The sequence below is a fragment of the Protopterus annectens genome, chromosome 13.part0, assembly GCF_019279795.1.
Source record: "Protopterus annectens isolate FY-2018-M chromosome 13.part0, PAN1.0, whole genome shotgun sequence".
Classification (NCBI taxonomy): Eukaryota; Metazoa; Chordata; order Ceratodontiformes; family Protopteridae; genus Protopterus; species Protopterus annectens.
The window spans coordinates 900,679,862-900,701,793 of record NC_056747.1 but is presented as its reverse complement, the minus strand read 5'-3'; the positions used below and the strand labels follow the sequence as shown (position 1 = coordinate 900,701,793).

Sequence of the window (21,932 nt, the reverse complement as noted above, 5' to 3'; positions counted from 1 at the left end):
ATGGGAGGCTCAAAGATCCAATGGGGTCAGAACTGGAAGTTTCCCCAACTGAATTTTAGCTCTAAAAAACTTTTGCATCATTCTGTCCATCAATTTAAGACGAACTCCTGGAAGACCTAAAAATAGTACAGAGTGGTCTGGATGGATTAGAGGGGATTTGGAAGATCTTTTCCGACAGAGCTGCCGATACTGTTTGAATGGTAGGGTCTGTAATACAAGGCCTAGCTCCTGGATCCCAAGCCTTTGGATCTGAAGTGGAGGACAGAGGAACTAGCTGATGGACCTGGAGCAGTCAGATCCGAGGGAAGAACAGGATCTGAGGCAGTACATCTAGGAGTCAGATCTGAGGATTCGGGATCCAACCCATTGGATCTCTTACAAGACGGCTCCGATAGGGAGGACAGAGACTTCAGAGGTCTGTTCTTAGGATCAGATACATAGGAGTAGAGGGGGTTGAGCCCCTACAGGATACAGACCCTTTCAAATTCAATTTATCTGATTCTAGAGGGCTCTCAGTTTAAAGGTGGCACAAATTTGGCAGTTCTTCTCGAGATGTGCAGCACCTAAACAATAAACATACTTCTTGTAGGCATCTGAATTGTGGATCTTATGCCCACAAGAAGTGCATTTCATGAATCCAGTAGATTTATCAGTTCCCTCTAACATGACTGAGTAGGAAGGCAAAAAGATAAGAAGCAAGGTCTTTAGGGACAGGAACACGCACACAAAGTCCCTGATGCCTGCAAAAACTAGAAATCCTAACCAGCAAAGAATTAACACTAATCAAAAATTTAACTTCTGCTAATTTAAGTTATCCACTCTACACAAAAGATTAACTAACACTACTTATGTAACGTTAACACACACACCTAGAATAAACAGTTTGAGAATACTAGAATAACTAGTTTGAGATAGTTTTGCTAGTTTACTTGAACTATTACAACTATTAAAACTAATTAACTATTAGTAAAAGTATTACAACTATTAAAACTAATTATCTAAGGTATCAGGCAAAGCTAGACTAAACTACTCTAAACACCACCAACAAGGGAGGAGCACTAAAGGAAAAAACAACAATGAAAATTAGAAAAAGGATATGAATAGTCTGGATCATTTGTCTGGTTTTGAACACGGAAAATGATTTCTGAGTGTTTGGAAGAAGCGGTGGGGAATTATGGGTAAAGGGAGGAGCTCTAGGCTTGGATCCAAAGTCTAGGAGAAGAGTGGCCGAGTCGGATCAGAGGGTTGAATCCTAAACCCAATGGTGAGGAAGAATGAAAGACATCGGATCTGTAGATTTATAATTCTCTTATTGTATAATGCAATGTCTTTGGTCATGCTGAATCAATTACAAAATTAACAACGCCTCATAAAATTAATGGAAATATTCACATAAACACATTGCGTATTAGACTGGTCAACTGAAATTATTTAGTTAACTTAGCAGAACTTGTAGGAATGTGTCCTTCCCTCCTGAAACTACTAGCTAACTTTGCCATTCAGATTAATACACCAATAGCAAATCCAACACACTAGATGCTGCAGTGCTCCGACTATTAACTGGAGAATGTTGAATACAGCCTGCAACAATCTGTATTTATACAGGAAGGGGAAAAAGAAGATAGTCAAGGACTGACCAGTTCTCAGTTAGTCTGCAACTTTGCAATAGCCCAAGTCTCAGTCCTGCTCTGGAAAACTTAACACAGACAACACCTCACAATCTCTTGCAGCAAGAAATCTGGACAAAGCTATAAATAACAGGGGACAAAGGCCCAAAAAAATAGGGACAATTTTTAAACACTGCTCTTAAAACCTTAAAAAGTTGATAGAACAACAGGTTTTGCAATGACTTTTCTAAAGGCTATGAAGTCTAAATCTCATATGTCTGTCATTATTTTCTGAATTTAACCCTCAGTCCTCAGTGACTTGCAACCCCCCCCCCCCACCACCACCACCAAAAAAATTTATGAACCAAAAATATGAGGTAAAACTCTGGACATTCTGCAAAAATCTGTACACTTGACAGGCATGAATGCAGTGCTTCCTTATAAGAGGCATGCATGAGGTAGAATCAGTTAAGAAACTGTAACGTTATTATCATAGAAGATATAATCTGCCTTCATCAATGATGCACGTGTATGACAAGGGTAGGCAACTTTGATTTCCTTTATTTTTTAACATCTCCACAGCTGAGGAAGTTGAATACAACAGAAGGCAGGCTCACTACAGGTTAGTGAGATTTTTTGCAGTGGGCTGGTAAGTAGAAAGTATCAATTCCTGCAATAACTTTTCCGCATTCTAAATTGATGGATATTTTAAAAAAAATAATAAAAATAACTTTCCACACATTCCACTGAGATAGTACACTGAAGAGATGATTTATGTATGTCAAAGCATCCACAGTACTGCCATTAATATTGCTACTTTTGGGTGCTATAGTAATCCATGAAGTACCAAAGCAGTAAATCATATACACAAGTTAAAAAGAATTAATGTCAACTGCCATTGATTATGTTCTCTAAGAATCCAGTCAGTAGTAAGAGGGCAGTGCATATGCAGTACTTACTAGTAGTTTCAAAATCAAATAAAATAGCATGTATTAATTTCATGAAATAAAATGCTACATTTTCATGACTCTCAAGCTGCATACATAGTAAATGGGTACAAAGCCTCTTGAAAAGTAGGTACACCCAGCCAAAATCTGGATACCTAATTAGCATAAAACGTGAGTATCAAATTGCCCATAACTCTTCCCATTTCCAGTAGGATTGTGGGATACTACCCAGAAAATAGAAGTTATGTTCTTACCATAACGTTCCATGTTAGTTGTCTTCTTCTCGCCTTCTTCTTGCTGGATGGGTTCGGAGCCGACCTCGGCCCGACTGCCACTCTAAAAGCTCGAGAGTTGGTTCCACCGGCTCGAGGCTCCCCTTATATCCCACAATGCTAGGCGAGAGTTACCTCAGATCTCGTTTGTAAACTAACCCCAGCTTATAATAGTAACAGAATAACTCTAAAACAGAATCCACCTCTAACAACAGGAAGAAAGAAGGTGACCTACATCCTGAACCAGGAAATATGCACAACAGCATATGCCTAAGAAAGAGGTGGTAGAAAGAGAGGTCACGATCACAACTCCTCTAGGTCTGTCCAGGCCAGGGGAAGGAGGTGGGGGCAAGAAGAAGGCGAGAAGAAGACAACTAACATGGAACGTTATGGTAAGAACATAACTTCTATATGTTACGTTGTCTATCTCGCCTTCATTCTTGCTGGATGGGACCGTCCTAGCACCTTGTCCCGGTGGCCTAACGGAACAGACTCCTGAGAACAGTGGAACCAAAATTAGCTCTATGCCTAGAAGCTAAATCCAACTTATAATGAGAAATAAAAGTGTGAGGAGTAGCCCAAGTAGCCGCTGCACAAATGGTGTCAATAGGCAGTCTGTCTTGTTACGCTAAAGAAGCAGCCAAGGCTCTGGTGGAATGGGCTTTAGGTTTATTAGGCAGTTTTGGTGTCTAATCTCATAAACAAGGGTAATCAGAGATGTTAGCCATCTGGATAAAGATACCTTTGAAACTGGAAGTCCCTTTCTGCTTTCCGCATAGGAGACAAACAGCTGATCAGATTTTCTGAATTGTTTCGTCCTGTCCAAGTAGTACCTTAATTGACGATGAACATCCAGGCAGTGTAATTTTGTTCAGACCTATTTGAATACTCCGGAAAAAGACAGGGAGGTCAATGCATTGGTTTAGATTTGATGTTGAAACCACCTTAGGCAAAAAGGACGGGTTAGTTCGTAAGGAAACTCTGTCCTTATGGAACACAAGGTAAGGAGAACGACAACTGAGTGCTTGAAGTTCTGAAATTCTTCTAGCTGATGTGATAGCCACCAGAAAGAGAGTTTTCCATGATAATAACTTTAAGGAACATGAAGCTGCAGGTTCGAAAGGGGAAAGAATCAAAGAAGCAAGAACTAAATTTAGGTCCCAAGGAGAAGGAGGATTTCTTACAGGAGGTCTGAGAAGAAAAACTCCTTTCAAAAAGGCTTTGCAGAGTTTGTGGGACATTAGGGCAGATTCAGAAATACCCACATGGAAATTAGAAATAGCTGCCAATTGAACCTTAAGAGTAGATGGAGATGAACCTGCATGGAAGAGTTCAGCAAGAAAATCAAGGACTAGTTGGATGGAAGCGGTGAAAGGATCTATGTCCTTTCCTTGTGCCCAATATGAGAAGCGTTTCCACTTACTCAAATAAATCTTCGAGTGGAAGATTTATGGGAAGCTATCAAAATATCTCTAACAGAGTGAGATAATTGAGGAAGCCTGGCTACGGTTGGAAGTGGAGGAACCAAGCAGTGAGGTTCAGAGAGGGGAGGGAGCGATGAAACTGACCCGACTGATGGATCAAAAGATCTGGAACTAGGTCCAGATTCCACGGTCGCTCCAAAAGAAATCGATGTAGAAAGGGGAACCACACTTGTCGAGGCCAGTAAGGAGCAATGAGGATCAATGAGGCCTTCTGAGCGATAGCTTTCTGTATTACTTGAGAGATCAGTGGGAAAGGAGGAAATGCATACAGACGTCCCCGGGGCCAAACTTGGACTAGCGCGTCCCTGCTGGGTTGGCCTGGTAAAGGGAATAGAGTGAAGTATTCTCTGCACTTGCTGTTTTGGGGAGTAGCAAAAAGATCGCAGCAAGGCTGACCCCACTTGAGAAAGATTTCTCTCACTACAGAGTCTTTCAGAGACCACTCGTGAGGCATGAGTATAGCTCTGCTCAACTTGTCCGCAATGTGATTGGACTTCCCGGGAATGTGCGTTGCTATCAGAAAACGCTGAGAAGAAATCGCCCATTGCCACAGTCTGAGTGCTTCTCGACACAGGGGGTATGATCTGGTTCCGCCTTGTTTGTTGATGTACCACACTACAGACATATTGTCTGTCTGGATTGCAATCGGTCCCAAGGGAAGAGAGTCTTGAAGGGCTTGCAACGCTAAAAAGCACTGCTCTCATCTCCAAAACATTTATGTGCAAGTGGCATTCGCTTGGTTGCCATGTGCCCTGGACTGTCCTGCCCTGATAATGCCCCCACCCGATCAGGGAGGCATCCGTTGTCAGAGTAGCAACCGGAGGAGGTGGAACAAAAGGTCTCCCCAACAGGAGCTGGGGAAGACATCCACCACATGAGATGCTTTTGCACGCCATGTGATCATAATGGTGTGAGACATTGGAAGTTCCTGGTATGACCATTGAGAAAAAGCATCCACTGAAGGATCCGCATGTGGTATCTGGCCAATGGGAGGAGAGGTATGGCGCTGCCATGATTCCCAACACCTTTAGTACTAACCTGGCTTTGGCTCTGTTGTTGTTGAGAAGTAGTGATACCAATTTTGAATGTCTGATATCCTTTGGTTAGTTAGTGTTGCAGACATGTTTACAGTATCTAAATTTGCGCCTATGTAGGTAATAGTACGACAAGGCGACAAAACAGACTTTTCGCAATTTATTGAGATACCCAGTTTTTGACAGACGCGAAAAGTGTAATCTCTGGCCATCAGAAGGAGATGCTTGGTGGGAGCTGTGAGGAGCCAGTCGTCCAAATATGGAAACACCTGGAATCCTTGTCGTCTCAGGTGAGAAGCTACCACTGCCATGCATTTGGTAAACACCGGGGGCAGTGGTGAGACCAAAGGGCAGGGCCCTGAATTGAAAATGACTGGTTCCCAGCCTGAAGCGGAGGAATCTTCTGAGCGCCTGTTCATTTTATGTGATAGTACGCGTCCTGAAGGTCTATAGAGCACATCCAGTTTCCTTTTCCCAATAGGGAAGAATGGATTGCAGCGTGACCATCCGAAATCTTGTTTTTGACCGATCTGTTCAAGATACTGAGATCCAAAATTGGTCTCCAGTCCCCTGTTTTCTTTGGAACTAAAAAGAACCTTGAGTAGATTCCGGATCCTTGTTGGTCTGCTGGCACTGTCTGAATAGCTCTTTTTGCAAGCAGTTTTGAAACTTCCAAAGCTGCTATATCCCTTTGAGGGTGGAACATCTGGAAGGGATTTTTGAGTGATTTGGAAAACGAAGAAAGGGGATAGAATAACCTTCGGAAATGATGGACTGTACCCATCTGTCTTGTGTCAAGGATAGCCAGGCTTCTGGGTACAGTGACAATCTTCCCCCGACTGCCTCCGAAGATGGGCAGTCGGGCAACACCTCAGGGATGCTGAAAGGGCTTATCAGAGGAAGTTTCTCGATTGCCCTGGTTCTGCGGACCCCCTCTGCCTCTAGGGCGACGTCTACCATTGTTGTTCCCCCCTCTGCCTCTGGCGGGGAACCGACTCTGTGCGTCAGGCGAAGTCCCTTGAGATGGTTTACGGAACCACATCTTTCCACCTTTCTGGCCTTTGGGGTAAGGCCTAGAAGGAGTAGAAAAACGGACTCCGACGGCAGAAAGGGTCTTGCCATCAGTCTCGCACCTAGTCAGGGTTTCTTTCACTTGTGGACCAAAGAGAGATGATCCATCAAAAGGGGAGTTCGTGAAAGACGTCTTGAAAGGTTCCAAAAATTGCATAGCCGCATCCAGGCGTGCCTACGTAAGGCTACCCTGTTCCTGGCTCTGCTCGCTCCATCGGCCGCATAAGAGAGGAGGCGCATGGAGGAGTTGGAGATAGAATTAAGGATAGCCAGCTGCGTGTTCATTTTCTCTTGGAAACCCGCAGCTGTAGGGTCCTTCAGCATTTCACTCGCTTCCTTGATCAAGTCCCTTTGAAGACGAGTGAAATGGCACAGGTAATTCAGCTTAACGCATAGTAAATGTCGCTGAGGAGAACATCCGCTTCCCGTACCTATCTATGGACCTAGATTCCTTGTTAGGTGGATGGACAGGCACTGAAGGATCAGTCAGTTCCTTCTTTGTGGCGGCAGCTACCACCATAGCATCCACAGAAACTCCTTTTGATAAAAATTCCTTGTCTGATGGAGCTGTGATGAATTTGGAGGGTCTCCTGGGAGTGGGGTCCACTGAATCAGGTGCCGCCCATGCCTTTTTAGCAACCACATGCATGAGGGGGTCAAGGGGGACACCCAGGAGGTGGAAGGACGAGAGCCAAACGCCTCAAGATACACAGATTCGTCCTCCGAAGGGTTGAGGGCTGGCCAATTTCCCCTCTGTTTAAGGATCTCCAGAATGTCTGCAAATGAGACATCTTCAGAAGGGGAACGGGGAACCCTCAGAATCATCCAGATCTGTGTCCGACGTGATAGACTCAGGTGAGTCAATGTGCTTCCTCTTGCACTTCCTCTTCCGAGGGGCTCTTCTGCCAAATCAGGAGAGGCCTCGGAAGAGGATGAAATCCCACAGGGGCTCCTGAGGAGTTGGCTCTCTGCGGTCCGGGATGAGGGAGTGAGTCGACTTACCCTGAGGCAGCATAGAGGGGGCTGACGGAGCCGACTGTGGAGTAGAGCCAGGCTCTAACACACTCCGCATGACCTCGAAAGCACCCCTATCAGGCAGAGCCAGAGGTCCCGCTCCGAGGAGCTAAGGACCCCTCAGCACCGACAGTGATGGCTCGAGGCCGATGTCGGAGCCGAACTCACCAGCGCCAAGCACCGAGAGGAGAGGGGGTCGGACAAGGGTCCGATGCCACTCACCCCTCGAGCCGACGAGGGAAGTCCGGCGAGATTCCTCCATGGAAGAAAACGGAGCCGACGACGGAGCCGAAGACAATTGTTTCGCCCGAGGTGACCACAGTCTCGGTTCCGACGACCCGGCCCGAACTCAAAAGAGTCGAAGGAGGAAAGAGTTGATGGACGGGGCAGGCACCGACTGATGAGTCGGGCTCTGAAGCATCTGGGCTAGTGCCTCGGACTTGAGTAGTCGACTCACCACCCTCTGAAGGTCATGATCGGACAGCCTCGATGACCTAGAGGAATGAGACCTTTGGCTCCGTTCAGACAGCAGGGGAGATCCTGGAGCCGAATGAACGGAGCCAAGAGAAGGTGACCTAGACCTCTTTCTGGTTGTCGGCTCCGAAGATCTTGTCGGAGCCGACACGGTACTCGATAACCTCGGCTCCGCCGAGCCGAAGCCACAGAAACTGTGGACTGAGTCTTATCGGCTCCAGCCGAGCCGATAAAGGCAAAGGTTGAACAACCTGAGGTCTCGGCTCAGAAGCCGGAGCCGAAGACCTCGAAGCCTTAGAGGGCTTCCCTGTTGAGACAGACAGGGAATCCTCAGGCTTCAACAAGCCTCTCAGAATAAGCTTGTTTTTTTCTTTCTTGCAGGACCCTGGGGCTGAAGCCATGGCAAACAGCACAGGAGTCCTGCAGGTGCAAAGGCCCCAGACAATAGACACAAGAAGTGTGAGCGTCTGTCAGAGACATTTTCTGACAGCACGCATCACACTTCTTGAATCCGGAGACCTTTGCTTCTTTTGACATAGCCTAACTGGTGAACGCAAACACACACTCAAACACACCAGTTATACCCTGTCAGAAAATATAACAATTTTAATAAAGATACTAAAATTAAAGTACAACAAACTGTAGCAAATTATAGTAAAACTACACAACACTCCCTTAGGGAAGAGAAGGCCTAAGGCCCAAGGGAAGAACCAAAGGTTCTTTTAAACAAGAAACGGGAAAAATTAGGGTCGGGAATAAAGTTCTATGAACTACACTAATTTAAGAAGAATTAAACTAAAAAAGGGGGAAAAAGAGTAACTTTTAATAGAAAAAGCTAAAACTCACCAGGAACCGGTAGAACAACCAACCTCGAAGCTGTAGCGGCAAACGAGATCTGAGGTAACTCTCGCCTAGCATTGTGGGATATAAGGGGAGCCTCGAGCCGGTGGAACCAACTCTCGAGCTTTTAGAGTGGCCGAGTCGGAGCCGAGGTCGGCTCCGAACCCATCCAGCAAGAATGAAGGCGAGATAGACAACTTAACATCATGAGTTTAAAAAAATGTGAGCGACAAATGCAAAATATAAGCATATCATGGCAACATAGTACTGTTATACTTTAATGAAGGATATTATAAAAATCTATCCTCACAAAGTCAGTTGTTGTTGTTTCTGAAAAAAGGAGATGCAACACATATGTTGGTTGTCTTTCTTTAAATCACTGGCGCCACCAATCTGCTGGGTACATAGTCTGATTTCCCATGTATTAAACAGCTTCACAATTGTCTGTGATGGAGAAGAGGATTCAGAAAATTTTTCAAAGGGAAGAACTAAGCCTAAAAACGAAGACATACCTCCAAAAAAAATGTACATCATGTGAAGGGGTTAATCAAGCGTGAAAATAGGTATGTACCTCCAAAATAGGTCTGTATGTCTTGTGTCATTCCTGTCTCCATTTCTCTCTACCCCCTCCCTTTTTTCCCCTCTCTCTGTTATGTTATTTTTTTCACAAGGAGCAGAGATTCCAGGGGCAGCTCAGCAACATGCATCCCAGGTGAGGGACCACTCATCACTTTCTCCTGCCTGTACTGTAGTCTGGTAAGCCACAAGGAGCAAACTACAGCACCTGGTAGAGGGGAGTTGTTGATTGGGCATTGAAAAGGTGTCTGCAGAGTACTTGAAGGCCTCTTCCAGCAGGTGCAAGATTTGCTGACCCAGTTGACTCGCCAGATCAAACTGCCAGAAGCCACCACCCCACACAATTGGGGATTCTCTATCAAGGGCAATCAGGGAGGACAGGATAACTGACTTTGCACTTCACACCTCCTCAACTTCCCCTTTTGTGTCCATCTGCCATCTTTATGTCTTGTCCTCCTCCATGACAGCCTGTCTTTTATGATTTATGAAATCCTTAACTCTTTCCCATCTCTCTCTTTTGTCCAACCTCTTCCCCTACTCCTTCCCTAACTTCCCTCTTTAAAACATTAAAAAAAAATTGGGGTGGGGGGGTTTCTATCCTCCACAGAAAAACATAGTGCTCCTCCTCCACAATCCTCCTCATGTCTACATTCTATGTCTCCCTTGCTTCCCTCACCCCCATGTCCAGCTTTCACAGTTTCCTACTTTGCAACCTCATAAAAGGCTAATCGGGGTGTCCACATACAGGCATCTTTACACTCAATACATAAAAACCTTACAGCTGTTTGAGTTTACGGCTGGAGAGCTGTGATGAGCACCATTGTCAGCAGATTCCGGAAAAAAAAATTTGGAAAACTATGTTGGCTCAAGCATGCTGTCACACAGTGAAAGCAGCTAAATATATCATGACTTTTCACTCTACATAACAGCAACTTCAACTAACTGTACGCCGGTAAAGACAGATGAATCTCTTGTAACTGCTTCAACAGAGAACTGAGTCTTTGCATATTCAGCACCATTCTTTATGCTTAGCCACATTCAAGGCTTAAAAGTTTGTCTAGTCTACTACAATATGCAGAAAGCATGCATGTAAAAACTAGTAACATATAATTAGAAAATGAGCAGAAGAATTTTCATGTGAAAATGAGCAAATTCTATCGGAACTGAGGAAGCAATCAAGCTCAAGACTCTGAGGACTAAGCTTGCCATTGGGAAGTTTGTGAGCAAAAAAGAGAGTACTGACTGCAAACTAAAATATTTGAATCATTTCCCGAGGGAGAGACGATAGACAGAGTGGTATCCAAGTGACATTCCATAAAGACTCCTCTCTGCGTGGGGTTCAAGTTGGATTTTTGTAGGCTTATACAAATGCCTAGGAATCTGCAGATGCAGGAGTTATAATCCTTAGTCTTCTGCAGAAAATCCAATTGATGAGGCAGTCAGCAGCAAAGCCCTCTAAATAATGCAAAATGTAACCCTGAAGCCACAAATGAGCCACTATGACAGACATGCATTTGGTAAACACCCTTGGGGCTGTAGTGAGACAAGAAGGTACAGCTCTAAATTGATGACTAGCTCCTATTAGAAAGTGCAGGAACCTCCTGGACACCTTTGATGTCTTTATGTGAAGGTAAGCATCCTGTAAAACCAGAGCACATCCACTTATTTTCCTTGAGACAGGGTAGAATCGACTACACGATGACCATTATGAAACTGGTCTTTTTTACATTGATGTTTGGAAGGCAGAGATCCAATATGGGTCTGAAGTCCTTTTGATTTCCTCAGAGCCAAAAAAAAACATTAGAAAATAATCTTGGTCCTGTCTGGTCTGGTGGGACCTCCCTGGATGGCTCTTTTTGCAAGAAGAGATGGAACCTCTTTGGAAGTGGGATTTGTCTGATTGGGTAGGACATCTGTCAATGAATATGGAGGTTAAGGGGGAAGTTTCCAAAAGTGAAATGAAACAGCCCCTGGAAATAATCCTTCTTACCAAACTGTGAACCATGATTTTTGAGAGAGAGAGAGAGAGAGAGAGAAAGAGAAAAAGAGAGAGAGAGAGAGAGAGGGAGACAGAGACAGAGACAGAGAGAGAGAGAGAGAGACAGAGAAAGACCTCAGACTGCTTCCAGAAGAAAGCAGACCTTCAAGGATTCTGAGGCCACCAGTCGGAGAAAGGTCAGCAATATCCCAGCTTCTGCAGGCTACCTCGGCCTCTAGAGTTACATTCACTGAAGGGACCACCACGGCCTGCCTTATGAGAAGGCAAGTCAGATACCTAGACTTATAGAACCAGAGTGAACAGGGCCCACTTTGGTTCCAATTATATTAGCATTGAGAGAGATCAAACTTGACTTCAATGGCAGAGAGTCTTGTCATCCTACTCACTCGCCTGCATCTTCAATTTCATGGATGGGTCAAAAAGACATACCCCGTCATAGCTGGTGTTCGTGAAGGATGTCTTGAAATTATTCATGAAATCACACAGGTGCAGTCAAGGCATGGCATTACATTGCTATGCCAGTTCCAGACACCCTAGCCACTCCATCAGCCACAATATATATGAGAGGCGTATGGAGAGGTTAGTGAAAGACATGTTCTTAACATGTTCTTAACAGTATTTTCCAAGCTGCTGCTTAGCCTCTGATGTCAATGGGTTCTTCAGGAGATATAAAGCCTGTTGTGCAAGATCTCTCTGGAACTTATTCATGTGAGTAGTTTAGTTCACTGCACACAGCTCAAAGGTGCCCGAAGTGAGCACCTATTTCTCTAGTCCATTGCCCTAGACTTATTAGGTGGGTGAATGGATGCAGAGTCCTCTGAAAGCTCTTTTACAGGTTGCCACCATAATGATGGAGTAAACAGGTGGTGATTTAACCCAAAAAGGGTCTATCCTTGAGGAAAGGGCAGAAAATCTCATCTAGCTTCCTGGAGATTGCCTCACAGGTATATGGTTCCTGAGATAATCTCTTAGCAACCAAGTCAATGAGCTTGCCAGATGGAGGAACCATCCAGGATATAGACTGTGTCACTCCTTAATCCACAAAAATACTTCCTCATCTGGGGAAGGGATTCTCGCTCTTGCATCAACTCTAGAATGTCGCCAAAAGAGGCATCCACTGGGTGGGACTGTGCAGATCCCTCTCTATCCTCTGAGTAAGTATCTGATATAGGGGATTCTGAAGGCAAGTCAATGTGTTTCCTTTTACATGTCCTCTTTTGTGGGGGGGGGGGTGAGTTAACTGAGTCCTCAGACGGCTGTTTCCATATCTGAGCAGCAGATTTGAGGTCAATGGGGTTATTCTGACTAGTGGATGCCTGAGCAGAAATTGACGAAACAGAGGTGGGGCCAAAGGATGGAACAGAGACCAGTGGAACTTGTGTATCCACCTTTTAGGGTGACAAAATGATCCTGCCCAACACCAGGAAAGCCATACCAACCTCCAGTGGATCTGAAAAGACTGCTTCCCTGCTGACAAATCCCATCTTTCCTTCAGAGAAAGAAGTGCCATCTTCAGGAGGACTCCCAAAGCTGAGAAAGTTGCCAGCCCCAATGAGGGAATCAGTGTTAAAGACTCTAAGGCAGATGTCTGACACCACCAGATATGCAGAGGTCAACAGCTAATGGTGCCAACCAGAGTCCTTGGGTCCAAGATTCAAATAGCTCTGACAAGGCTGGAGTGGAGAGAACTGGAACAATAAATCCCAGAGTCGAGGAGGTAACATTGTCTGTGAGCCTTTGGGCCACAGGATCAGGAAGGAAAGTACAGTTTTGTACCTACCATAAATGTAGATGTCCGATAGGCATGCATCTGCAGTCCTTACAAATGGGTTGTCCTGTCGTCAGGCAGCCCTTCGGTCGGCCGGATTCCAAAGTCTGGGTCTGGCCTCGGCTGGTGTCGCACTTCACCCGACGTCATAGCTGCAGTTCTTCGGGTATAAAGGCATCAGCCGACGCCATTTTCCTCAGTGTTTCTTGCCCCAGATGCCAGGTGCCCTCTAGGAAGGCTAAATTTGGATAAATGCAAATGGTTCCAAATAGTAGAGAGCAAACAAAAAATAAGCATGTATGTACATATATACAAACAAATACACCATAATAGATTCCCCAGCTAGCTACAAGATGGGCAAATACCCTAGGAGTACCACAGAGGGAAGGAGGGTGGGTAATCCTGACTGCAGATGCATGCCTATCGGACATCTACATTTATGGTAGGTACAAAACTGTACTATGTCCTTCAAGGATGCATCTGCAGTCCTTACAAATGGGTAGAATACCATAGCCAAACTGGGGAGGAGGAGAAATAAGATTATGGTGTAGTTAAGATCCCTTGCAAAACAGCAGTGGCAAAACCTGCTCGGGATCTGGAGTATAAAGGTAAATTATAATGCTTGGCAAATGTATGCACGGAGCTCCAAGTAGCAGCCTCTAAAATGTCTTTGGTAGCCACTCCTCGTAAAAAAGCTGTGGTAGTGGCTGTAGTCCTTGTAGAGTGAGGCCTGATGTTTTCTGGAGTTTTCTTCCCATGGTAGGAGTAACAAAATCTAATGCAATTTCCTATCCACTTCGAGATCGTCTGTTTTGAAATTGCTTTTCCTTCCATTCCTGTTGCATATGCTACCAGTAGCTGGTCAGTTTTTCTGTTGCTCTTGGTCCTGTCCAGGTAGTAACGTAATTGTCTATGTACATCCAAGGTATGCAACAGTCTTTCTCCCCTGTTCTGTGGGTTGGGGAAGAATGTAGGTAGGTGGATAGCTTGATTTAAAGATACCCTGGAGACCACCTTTGGCATAAAAGTAGGATTAGTTCTCATGGACACTCTATCTTGATGGAAGATCAGGAAGGGCTGTACTGCCATTAATGCCTGTAGCTCAGATACCCTTCTTGCTGAAGTGATTGCAAGCAGGAAAGCAGTTTTCCATGATAAGTATTGTAATTCTGCTGTTGCTGCTGGTGCGAAAGGAGGTAGTGTCAACTTTTCTAGCACAAAGTTCAAGTCCCATGCTGGCAATGGTGGCTTCCTAAGTGGTTTTACATTTTTAATTCCTCTCAGAAACTACCTGAGCAGAGGATGTGAGAAGACTGGAGGATCCAAGTTGTATTCTGCTGAAATGGCTGATGCATGAATCTTAATGGAAGAATAGGACAGGCCGTTGTGGAAGAGCTCTGCCAAGTATTCCAGGATGTTAGCTATGTTTACCAGTGACACATTCTCTCCTTTTGCTGTACTCCAAATGAGATATCTTTTCCATTTTGCTGAATAATTTTTTCTTGTTGAGGGTCTGCGAGCCTCCAAGATAATGTCTTTAACCCTTTGAGATAAATCTGGGTTATTTGGTCTTATGCAATGTTCCAGGCAGCCAGCTGCAGTGTTTTCAGGTTTGGATACAGGGTTTTGAAGTTGTTCTATGTTAACAGCAAGGGAACTAGGGGCAGAGGCCATATTTGTTCCAGAGACATACTCCTCAGTAATGGGTACCAATGTTGCCTTGGCCAGTCTGGAGCTATCAGGATGATCCTTGGACGGTCTTCTTTGATCTTCAATAGCACCTTGTGCATCAAAGGAAGAGGTGGGAATGCATATGCTGTCAGGTTTTTCCAACTGAAAGATAGGGAGTCCACTTTCCAAGCAAGTGGGTGGTACGTCCTTGTGCAGAATTTTTTCAGTTGGTGATTGTGTGGGGATGCAAATAAGTCTATTTCTGGTAGTCCCCATTTCCTTGTAATGGTTTTGAAGATGTCCGGATGCAGCATCCATTCGTGGGCATCTGTGGCAGTTCTGCTTAGGATGTCTGCTAGTATATTTTCCTGGCACAAAAATTGCTTGTAACTGAATGTTGAAGCTCAGTGCCACATTCCAGAGGTCCATTGCCATCCGGCATAGAGGGTATGAATGTGTGCCTCCCTGTTTGTTGATGTACCACATAACTGGGGTGTTGTCCGTCCTTATCAGCAGTTGACCCTGTCGAAGGAATGGTCTGAATGCCTGAATTTCCAGTTTTACTGCCAGCATTTCCTTTTGATTTATGTGTAGGTGCAGCTGGTCTTGAGTCCATAAGCCTTGTATGCACTTGTCCAGCATGTGTGCCCCCCAACCGAGGTCTGAAGCGTCTGTTGTGATGGTCTGGCTTGGTTGAGTGCTGTGGAAGGGTAGTCCCCTTGTTTGTTTGACAGGCCTGAGCCCACCATTGGAACTCTTGCTTCAGGCATGGAATTATTGGAATTTGGGTTTCTAGGCTGTGCTTGTGCTGAGACCATAAATTCCTTAGGTACCACTGTAACTTTCTCATATGTAGTCTGGCATGTGGAATCAATATTATGCAGGATGCCATGTAACCGAGAGCTTGCAGGACTTTTCTTGCTGTTAGCTGGTTCTGCTTTGTTAATGCCATGAAGTAGAAAGGGAGTTGCTCCTGTTTTTCTACTGTCAGGAATGCCATTTGTTTTGATGTGTCCAGATCTGCACCCAAGAAGGTTATCCTTTGGGATGGTATCAGCCTTGACTTTTTTATATTGACTGTGTATCCCAGGGCTTGTAGTAGATGAATGACCCTTTGCAAATCTTTTGTTAATTTGTTTTTGTTGTCCGCTTGTAACAGGCAGTCGTCCAGGTAAGGGTAAATTTGAATTCCCTGAAGCCTGCAATGAGCAATTACTGATGCCAGGCATTTCGTGAATACTCTGGGCGCAGTAGATAAGCCAAAGGGCAATGCTGAGAATTGATAATGCTCTGATCCTGCAAGAAATCTGAGGTATCTTCTGCAATTTGGTCGTATGGGGACGTGCAGGTATGCCTCCTTGAGATCTAGAGTTACCAGCCAAGACTCCTTGCCCAGCATGGGAAGAAGCTGCTGTAGGGTCAGCATTTTGAATTTTGGAACAATGAGGTATGTGTTTAAAGCGGACAGGTCGAGAATAGGCCTCCATTGGTTTTCTTTTCTTGGTACCAGGAAAAGTCTGGAGTAAAATCCTTGCCCTTGTTCCATAAATGGTACCCTTTCTACAGCTCTCATCCTTAGTAAGTGAGTTATTTGTTCTAGAGCTTCTGTCTTCTGATTTGGAGGTAGGTTTGGCATTCCTCTCTTCCTTGGTAGAGTATGGAAGTGAAACCTGTAACCTTGGGTCTATTGTCTGTAAAATCCATTTGTCTTCTGTGATGTAATGCCAGTTTACTGAAAATAAGGCTAGCTTCCCGCCTAAGGGTGCCTCTAGTTGTTCCCTGGTAGGCGGTGCCATAGCCAAGTCACTGTGATTGTCCTGTGGAAGTGGTGGTGGTGGCTGGATCTGTGGCTGTACCTCGCTGGTTGTTAGCCTGCCACTGATGTCCCCTGTAGGCACCTCTGGATTGACCCCTGCCTCTTGAGCGCCTATTCCTGCCTCTGAGCTCTGGAGGTGTCTGGAAAGGACCAATTCTTGGAAGGCCAGTTCCTGCTAAACCTTGGAGGCTGGACCTGCAAGAAATCCTTGACTGTCTGGACAGATTTTGCTTTCTCTTCCACCTTCTTCAGCACCTGCTGTGCAGGGAGCCAAACAAATTGAGCTTATCCATGGGAGCATCTAGGAGCTTTGATTTAACATGGTCTGGTAAGGACTGTTCTTTTAACCATGCATGTCTTCTGATCACTGTGCCAGTCATGGCTGATCTAAAGGAAGCCTCCAGTGCATCATAGCCGCATTTTAAGGAATGATTACTGACCTGCTGAATGTTATGTACCATTTCCTGTACAGATTTTTTGTCTAATGGTTCATCCGAGGACAGTTTTTTAGTTAACTGGTCTAACATAAATTCCTGATACTGAATCATGTGGAATTGACAGTTCAAGGCCCTAGCTGAAAGAGTAGCAGAAGTGCAAACTTTTTTACCCCATCTCTCTAAGGCCCTAGATTCCCTTTCAGAGGGGAGGGGGTTTTTGGTAAAGGTAGCTGCTACAGCCTTGGGTCCCTGGGAGATAGTTTCGGGATCTGCAAACAGGGGCCTTATACAAATGATAATGTGTGTCCGGAACCCTGTAGTACCTATCGGGCTTAGCAGGGGCCGGAGGAAGAGAATCAGGAGCAGTACAAGCATCATTAAAAGCATCATCCACAACCGTAAGTACTGGAGGAATGGCTAAAGGCCTATGCTGTGGCAAATGCAAAAAGGTTCTAAGCCTTTTCCTAGAGTCTGAAAAATCCTGGCCCTGCCATTGGAATTGTTCCCTCATAGCATGCAAGGTCTCCCCAAAGAAAAATTCCTCAGGCGGAGAGGAAGAAGGAATGGACTCTTCTGCATCAGAGTCCTCATAAGGAGAAAAAGGGGCCTCTGGAGGGTCTGAAATATCTGATTCATCAGAGGAGCCATCCGAAGAAACTGGCTCAGGGGGCTCTACTCTAGTCCTCTTCTCTGGAGGTGGGTGAGAGGCCCTGTCTGGATGTGGTTGGGATCCCCGGATCAAAGAAATGAGATCCTCTGCTAGACTAAGCATTTGTGAACTAGAACTGGGCCTGTGAGAGGGGGTCTTAGCAGGCACAGTTTTGGTAGTTTTTGCTGCTTTAGCCCTGGCAAAGGCCTTAATCGACATGGATGCAGGAGGCCTAGCAGCTCCACGTGCAGGGGTAGAAATATCCAAAGGGATAGTTTCTGATAAATCCTGTGAACTTGCAGGTGGGATTTCAGTAGCAGATTCAGCCAAGCTGGATGAGGCCTCGGTAAGTGGCAAGCTTTTGGCCGAAGGAAGAACCGTGGACTCGGTTTCAGCCGAAACCGAGACACTTCGGTTATTTAACCGGTTTCGGCTGAAACCGCGGACCGCGAGTGTCGGTCCTTTTCCTTGCGTTTTTAGAAATTTGCGTAGTCGGAGTATCCGACGGCATAATGTAAGCAAAAGTGGAGCCGAAAAACTCTTCAGCAAATTCAGACCGACGTCTAAGCGTTCGTCGGTTGAAAGAAGCACAGGCTAGACAAGCTGCTACGTCGTGGTCTGGGCCTAAGCAAGGTAAGCAGTAAGAGTGGAAATCTTTATGAGGTATTTGTTTCCCACAATTTAAACAGTTATTCACTTTTTCTGACATCGGCTGAGGCAAGAAAGAGTCCCCAACGGGTACTTAGCTTTTAGAAGTCTTCGGTACTTGTAGTAGTAATCTCTGGTTCTGACCGACCGGCACTTGTGAACAGCTTCTGCTTGAGGCGCGGCAAGAAAGACTGAGGAAAATGGCGTCGGCTGATGCCTTTATACCCGAAGAACTGCAGCTATGACGTCGGGTGAAGTGCGATGCCAGCCGAGGCCAGACCCAGACTTTGGAATCCGGCCGACCGAAGGGCTGCCTGACGACAGGACAACCCATTTGTAAGGACTGCAGATGCATCCTTGAAGGACATCTATGGTTCCAATGAACCACAGCAGATATATTTTCTAGTGTAGAAGCCACAATAAGGAGGACTTGCATGAATCTAGCCATCTATGGAGCCAAACCCCCATCTCAATTTGGGTTTTTAGGAATTTCTGCATCAAGCAATCTAAATCCATCTCCGATATACTTCTGTAAGGAAGGATCACACAGACTGCAGAGGAAGGTCTTAAAGGACAATCCAGTTTGTCAGATGATAGCATTTTAGGGGAATCGTGGTTAGTTATTGGATCCATGAGCTTTGGATCGGAGGTGGTGTACAAGTTTGGAATTCTGGCCCTATACTCCTTGAATCTTGGAACCTTCTGAGCCGGGGTCAGAGCCAAAGACTCACTCAACCTTTTCTCTGGATCCGAATCTTGGTACATGCCAATTCTGCTCAAATTTTTTTTATGGATTTTGTAGTTTCTGGGATCTGGTGGAAAGAAGCTTCTAACAATGAGCTTATTCCTCCTACTAGCCCAAGTCCTGGGTCTGAAGGAAGCATAAATCTCAAGAAACAGACAGGTAAGGTACTCCTAAGCAGACCAAGCATATATCATGTAAATCCTGATGTGGGATTTTATACCAAAACAGTAAGCTTTTTGAAATTTATTTTTCCAGGATAATACCAACACCACTTTACAGAAGCTACTAGGTTGAGGTAAAGTAGCCACTAAACAGTAATTCTGTTAACTATTTGTTCACATGCACACACACAAACTACACACACATTATTATACATAATGTATGCAAGAAAGAAAGGTCTAGAGAAAGAGAAGGAAGCAGAGGAGTAATAAAGATGAAATGTACCATCCATATCGACAACTATGCAACACACTATTCTAAATTTTAACACTTTCAGCCAAAAATTTTCTGACTAAAACCAAATATGATAACCAAATGAGGTGGAGCACATATCTGGCAGAGATTGCACTGCCTGTTGCAAAGGCAACAAACAATCTATCCATCCACAACCCCTTTTCCCATTTTTGTACATGGGGTCGGGTCAAGGTGCAACTTCAACAGTGAATCATCTAGAGCCAAGGTTCACACTGCTGCTTTGTTCCATAACCCACATTCACAGCTATGGCCAATTTAGAGTGTCCAGTCCACTTACTGCATGTCTTTAGAATGTGAGAGGAAACCAGGGCACTCAGAGGAAAGCAAACACTGGCAGAACATGCAGACTCTGCACAGAAGGCATTTCAGCCAAGAATCGAACCAGAGAACCTATCCAGATGCATTATGGGAAGGAAGATTTCTTAGAGAGGCTTGAGGCTGGTGAGCTGATTCTGCCAGGTCGGATCTAACAAGAGGTTCGATGACCCACGTGTCAGATTGGACAAACTGAAAAGGATCATGGAATTATCAATTTATATGATCTTAAAATGCTAATTATTTTCAACATTAATGAAACTGCAGTGAGCATTCCCAGACATTCCAGAGCAATGAATTCAGATAACAGTTTCTCTAATCCAAATGATTCTACAGCAGACCATTCTGTGCACAAATAAGCAATATCCTCAGCAGTCTGCTGAATAACTAAATTTATAGAAATTAAAAGTCTTACCACTGTACAATGTTCAGAACCTGCTTTCGAAGTAACATTCTTCTGTCTGCTTGTATAACCTTTGCTTTGGACAACGTCAATATCATTGTGAAGATTTTCATTAAAAGTAGGTTTCACAGATGTTTTGGGAAGACAAGATGCCCCAGCTACTATGAAATGAAAAATAAATTTGTTAACAGTCTGTTAATTATTTCTAACTTCTCCAATTTTCAGAGCAAAGCACACTCATTCTTTATCCTCAATACAAGCAGACTCATACATCCCACCACAAAAAAAAAAAAAAAAAAAAAAAAAAAAAAAAAAACACTCAGTCTGCAGAACACATAGCCCTCCACATGGAAAATGACTATCTGCAAGACCTTCTCCCTCTAAGACCAAGAGATGGACGGACATGGGTCGTCTTCTCAACATGAAGGATATCACCACTGTGATCTTGTAATCATTTGTTAGAGCATAAAAAATACTGCCCATCTTATGATAGAAAACTATTCTCACTCTTATGAAAGAGCAAATTAATGTTGACCAGTTAGACCGGAAGGTTAAAACTATGAGCTGTTAACAAAATACAGGGTTTGATCCCTTCAGCCTGTATTTACCTACAGTGTAATTTCAACCTACTCACTTAACCAAACACTACTTTGTGACAATTAGGAATTTGAGCTAGGTTCCTTAATGGTCTCAGATTCCATATGTAGTAACTAACTACGAACCTCAGGGCAAAAGAGGGGGTCCATGATGAGGCAGAGGTCAATGGGGAAAGGAAAACTGAGTAACCTCTAAAGGAAGCGAAGTTCTTAAGATCAGTTTTATAACAACAAAGCACTATTGCCTAGAAAATAGTGGCTTTCATGGAGTCTTCTCAGCACTAAAAAAGTACAGTTTTGTACCTACCATAAATGTAGATGTCCGATAGATATGCAACTGCAGTCCTTACATATGGGTTGTCCTGCCTCAGGCAGCCCTCGGTCGGCCGGATTCCAAAGTCTGGGTCCGACGTCGGCTGATGTCGCCTCCTCCCCGACGTCAGAGCGGCTGGGGTATAAGAGCATCAGCCGACGCCATCTTCCTCAGTGTTTCTTGCCCCAGATGCCAGGTGCCCTCCAAGGAAAGCTGAAATTAGAACTGGATAAAAAAAATTCCAGACATACACAATAGCAATAAACAGATACACCATAACAGATATCCCCAGCTAAGAATAAAAGGAGGGAAGTGGACCCAATACACAGAGGGGAAGGAGGGAGGGAAAACCTGACTGCAGTTGCATATCTATCGGACATCTACATTTATGGTAGGTACAAAACTGTACTATGTCCTTCAAGAATGCAACTGCAGTCCTTACATATGGGTTGAATACCATAGCCAAGCTGGGGGTGGTAGGCTCTAAGATAAGGATGGTGTAGCTAAAATGCCCTGCAGGACTGCCGAAGCAAAGCCTGCTCGGGATCTGGAGTATAAAGGGAGGTTGTAGTGCTTGGAAAATGTATGCATGGAGCTCCATGTAGCAGCTTCTAGAATGTCCTTTGTAGCCACCCCTCTTAGGAAGGCTGTGGAGGTGGCTGTAGCTCTGGTGGAGTGTGGCCCGATATTGGCTGGCGCACCCTTTCCATGGAAAGAATAACAGAATCTGATGCAATGTCCAATCCATTTTGAAATTGTTTGGAAATTGCTTTTCCTTG

At 44.7% G+C, this 21,932-nt stretch overlaps 1 protein-coding gene across 2 annotated transcripts in view; it reads right to left on the bottom strand.

Moving 5' to 3' along the window:
• The window catches only part of LOC122787759 (breast cancer type 1 susceptibility protein homolog), a 536,873-nt gene that overhangs the window by 90,798 nt on the left and 424,143 nt on the right, over positions 1-21,932 (bottom strand). Inside the window, exon 6 of one of the 2 annotated variants that reach the window (XM_044054655.1) lies at positions 20,257-20,405. In XM_044054655.1, the coding sequence (XP_043910590.1) occupies positions 20,257-20,405 (149 nt within the window). The remainder of the gene's footprint in view (positions 1-20,256; positions 20,406-21,932) is intronic. The other variant, XM_044054656.1, reaches the window with a different exon arrangement.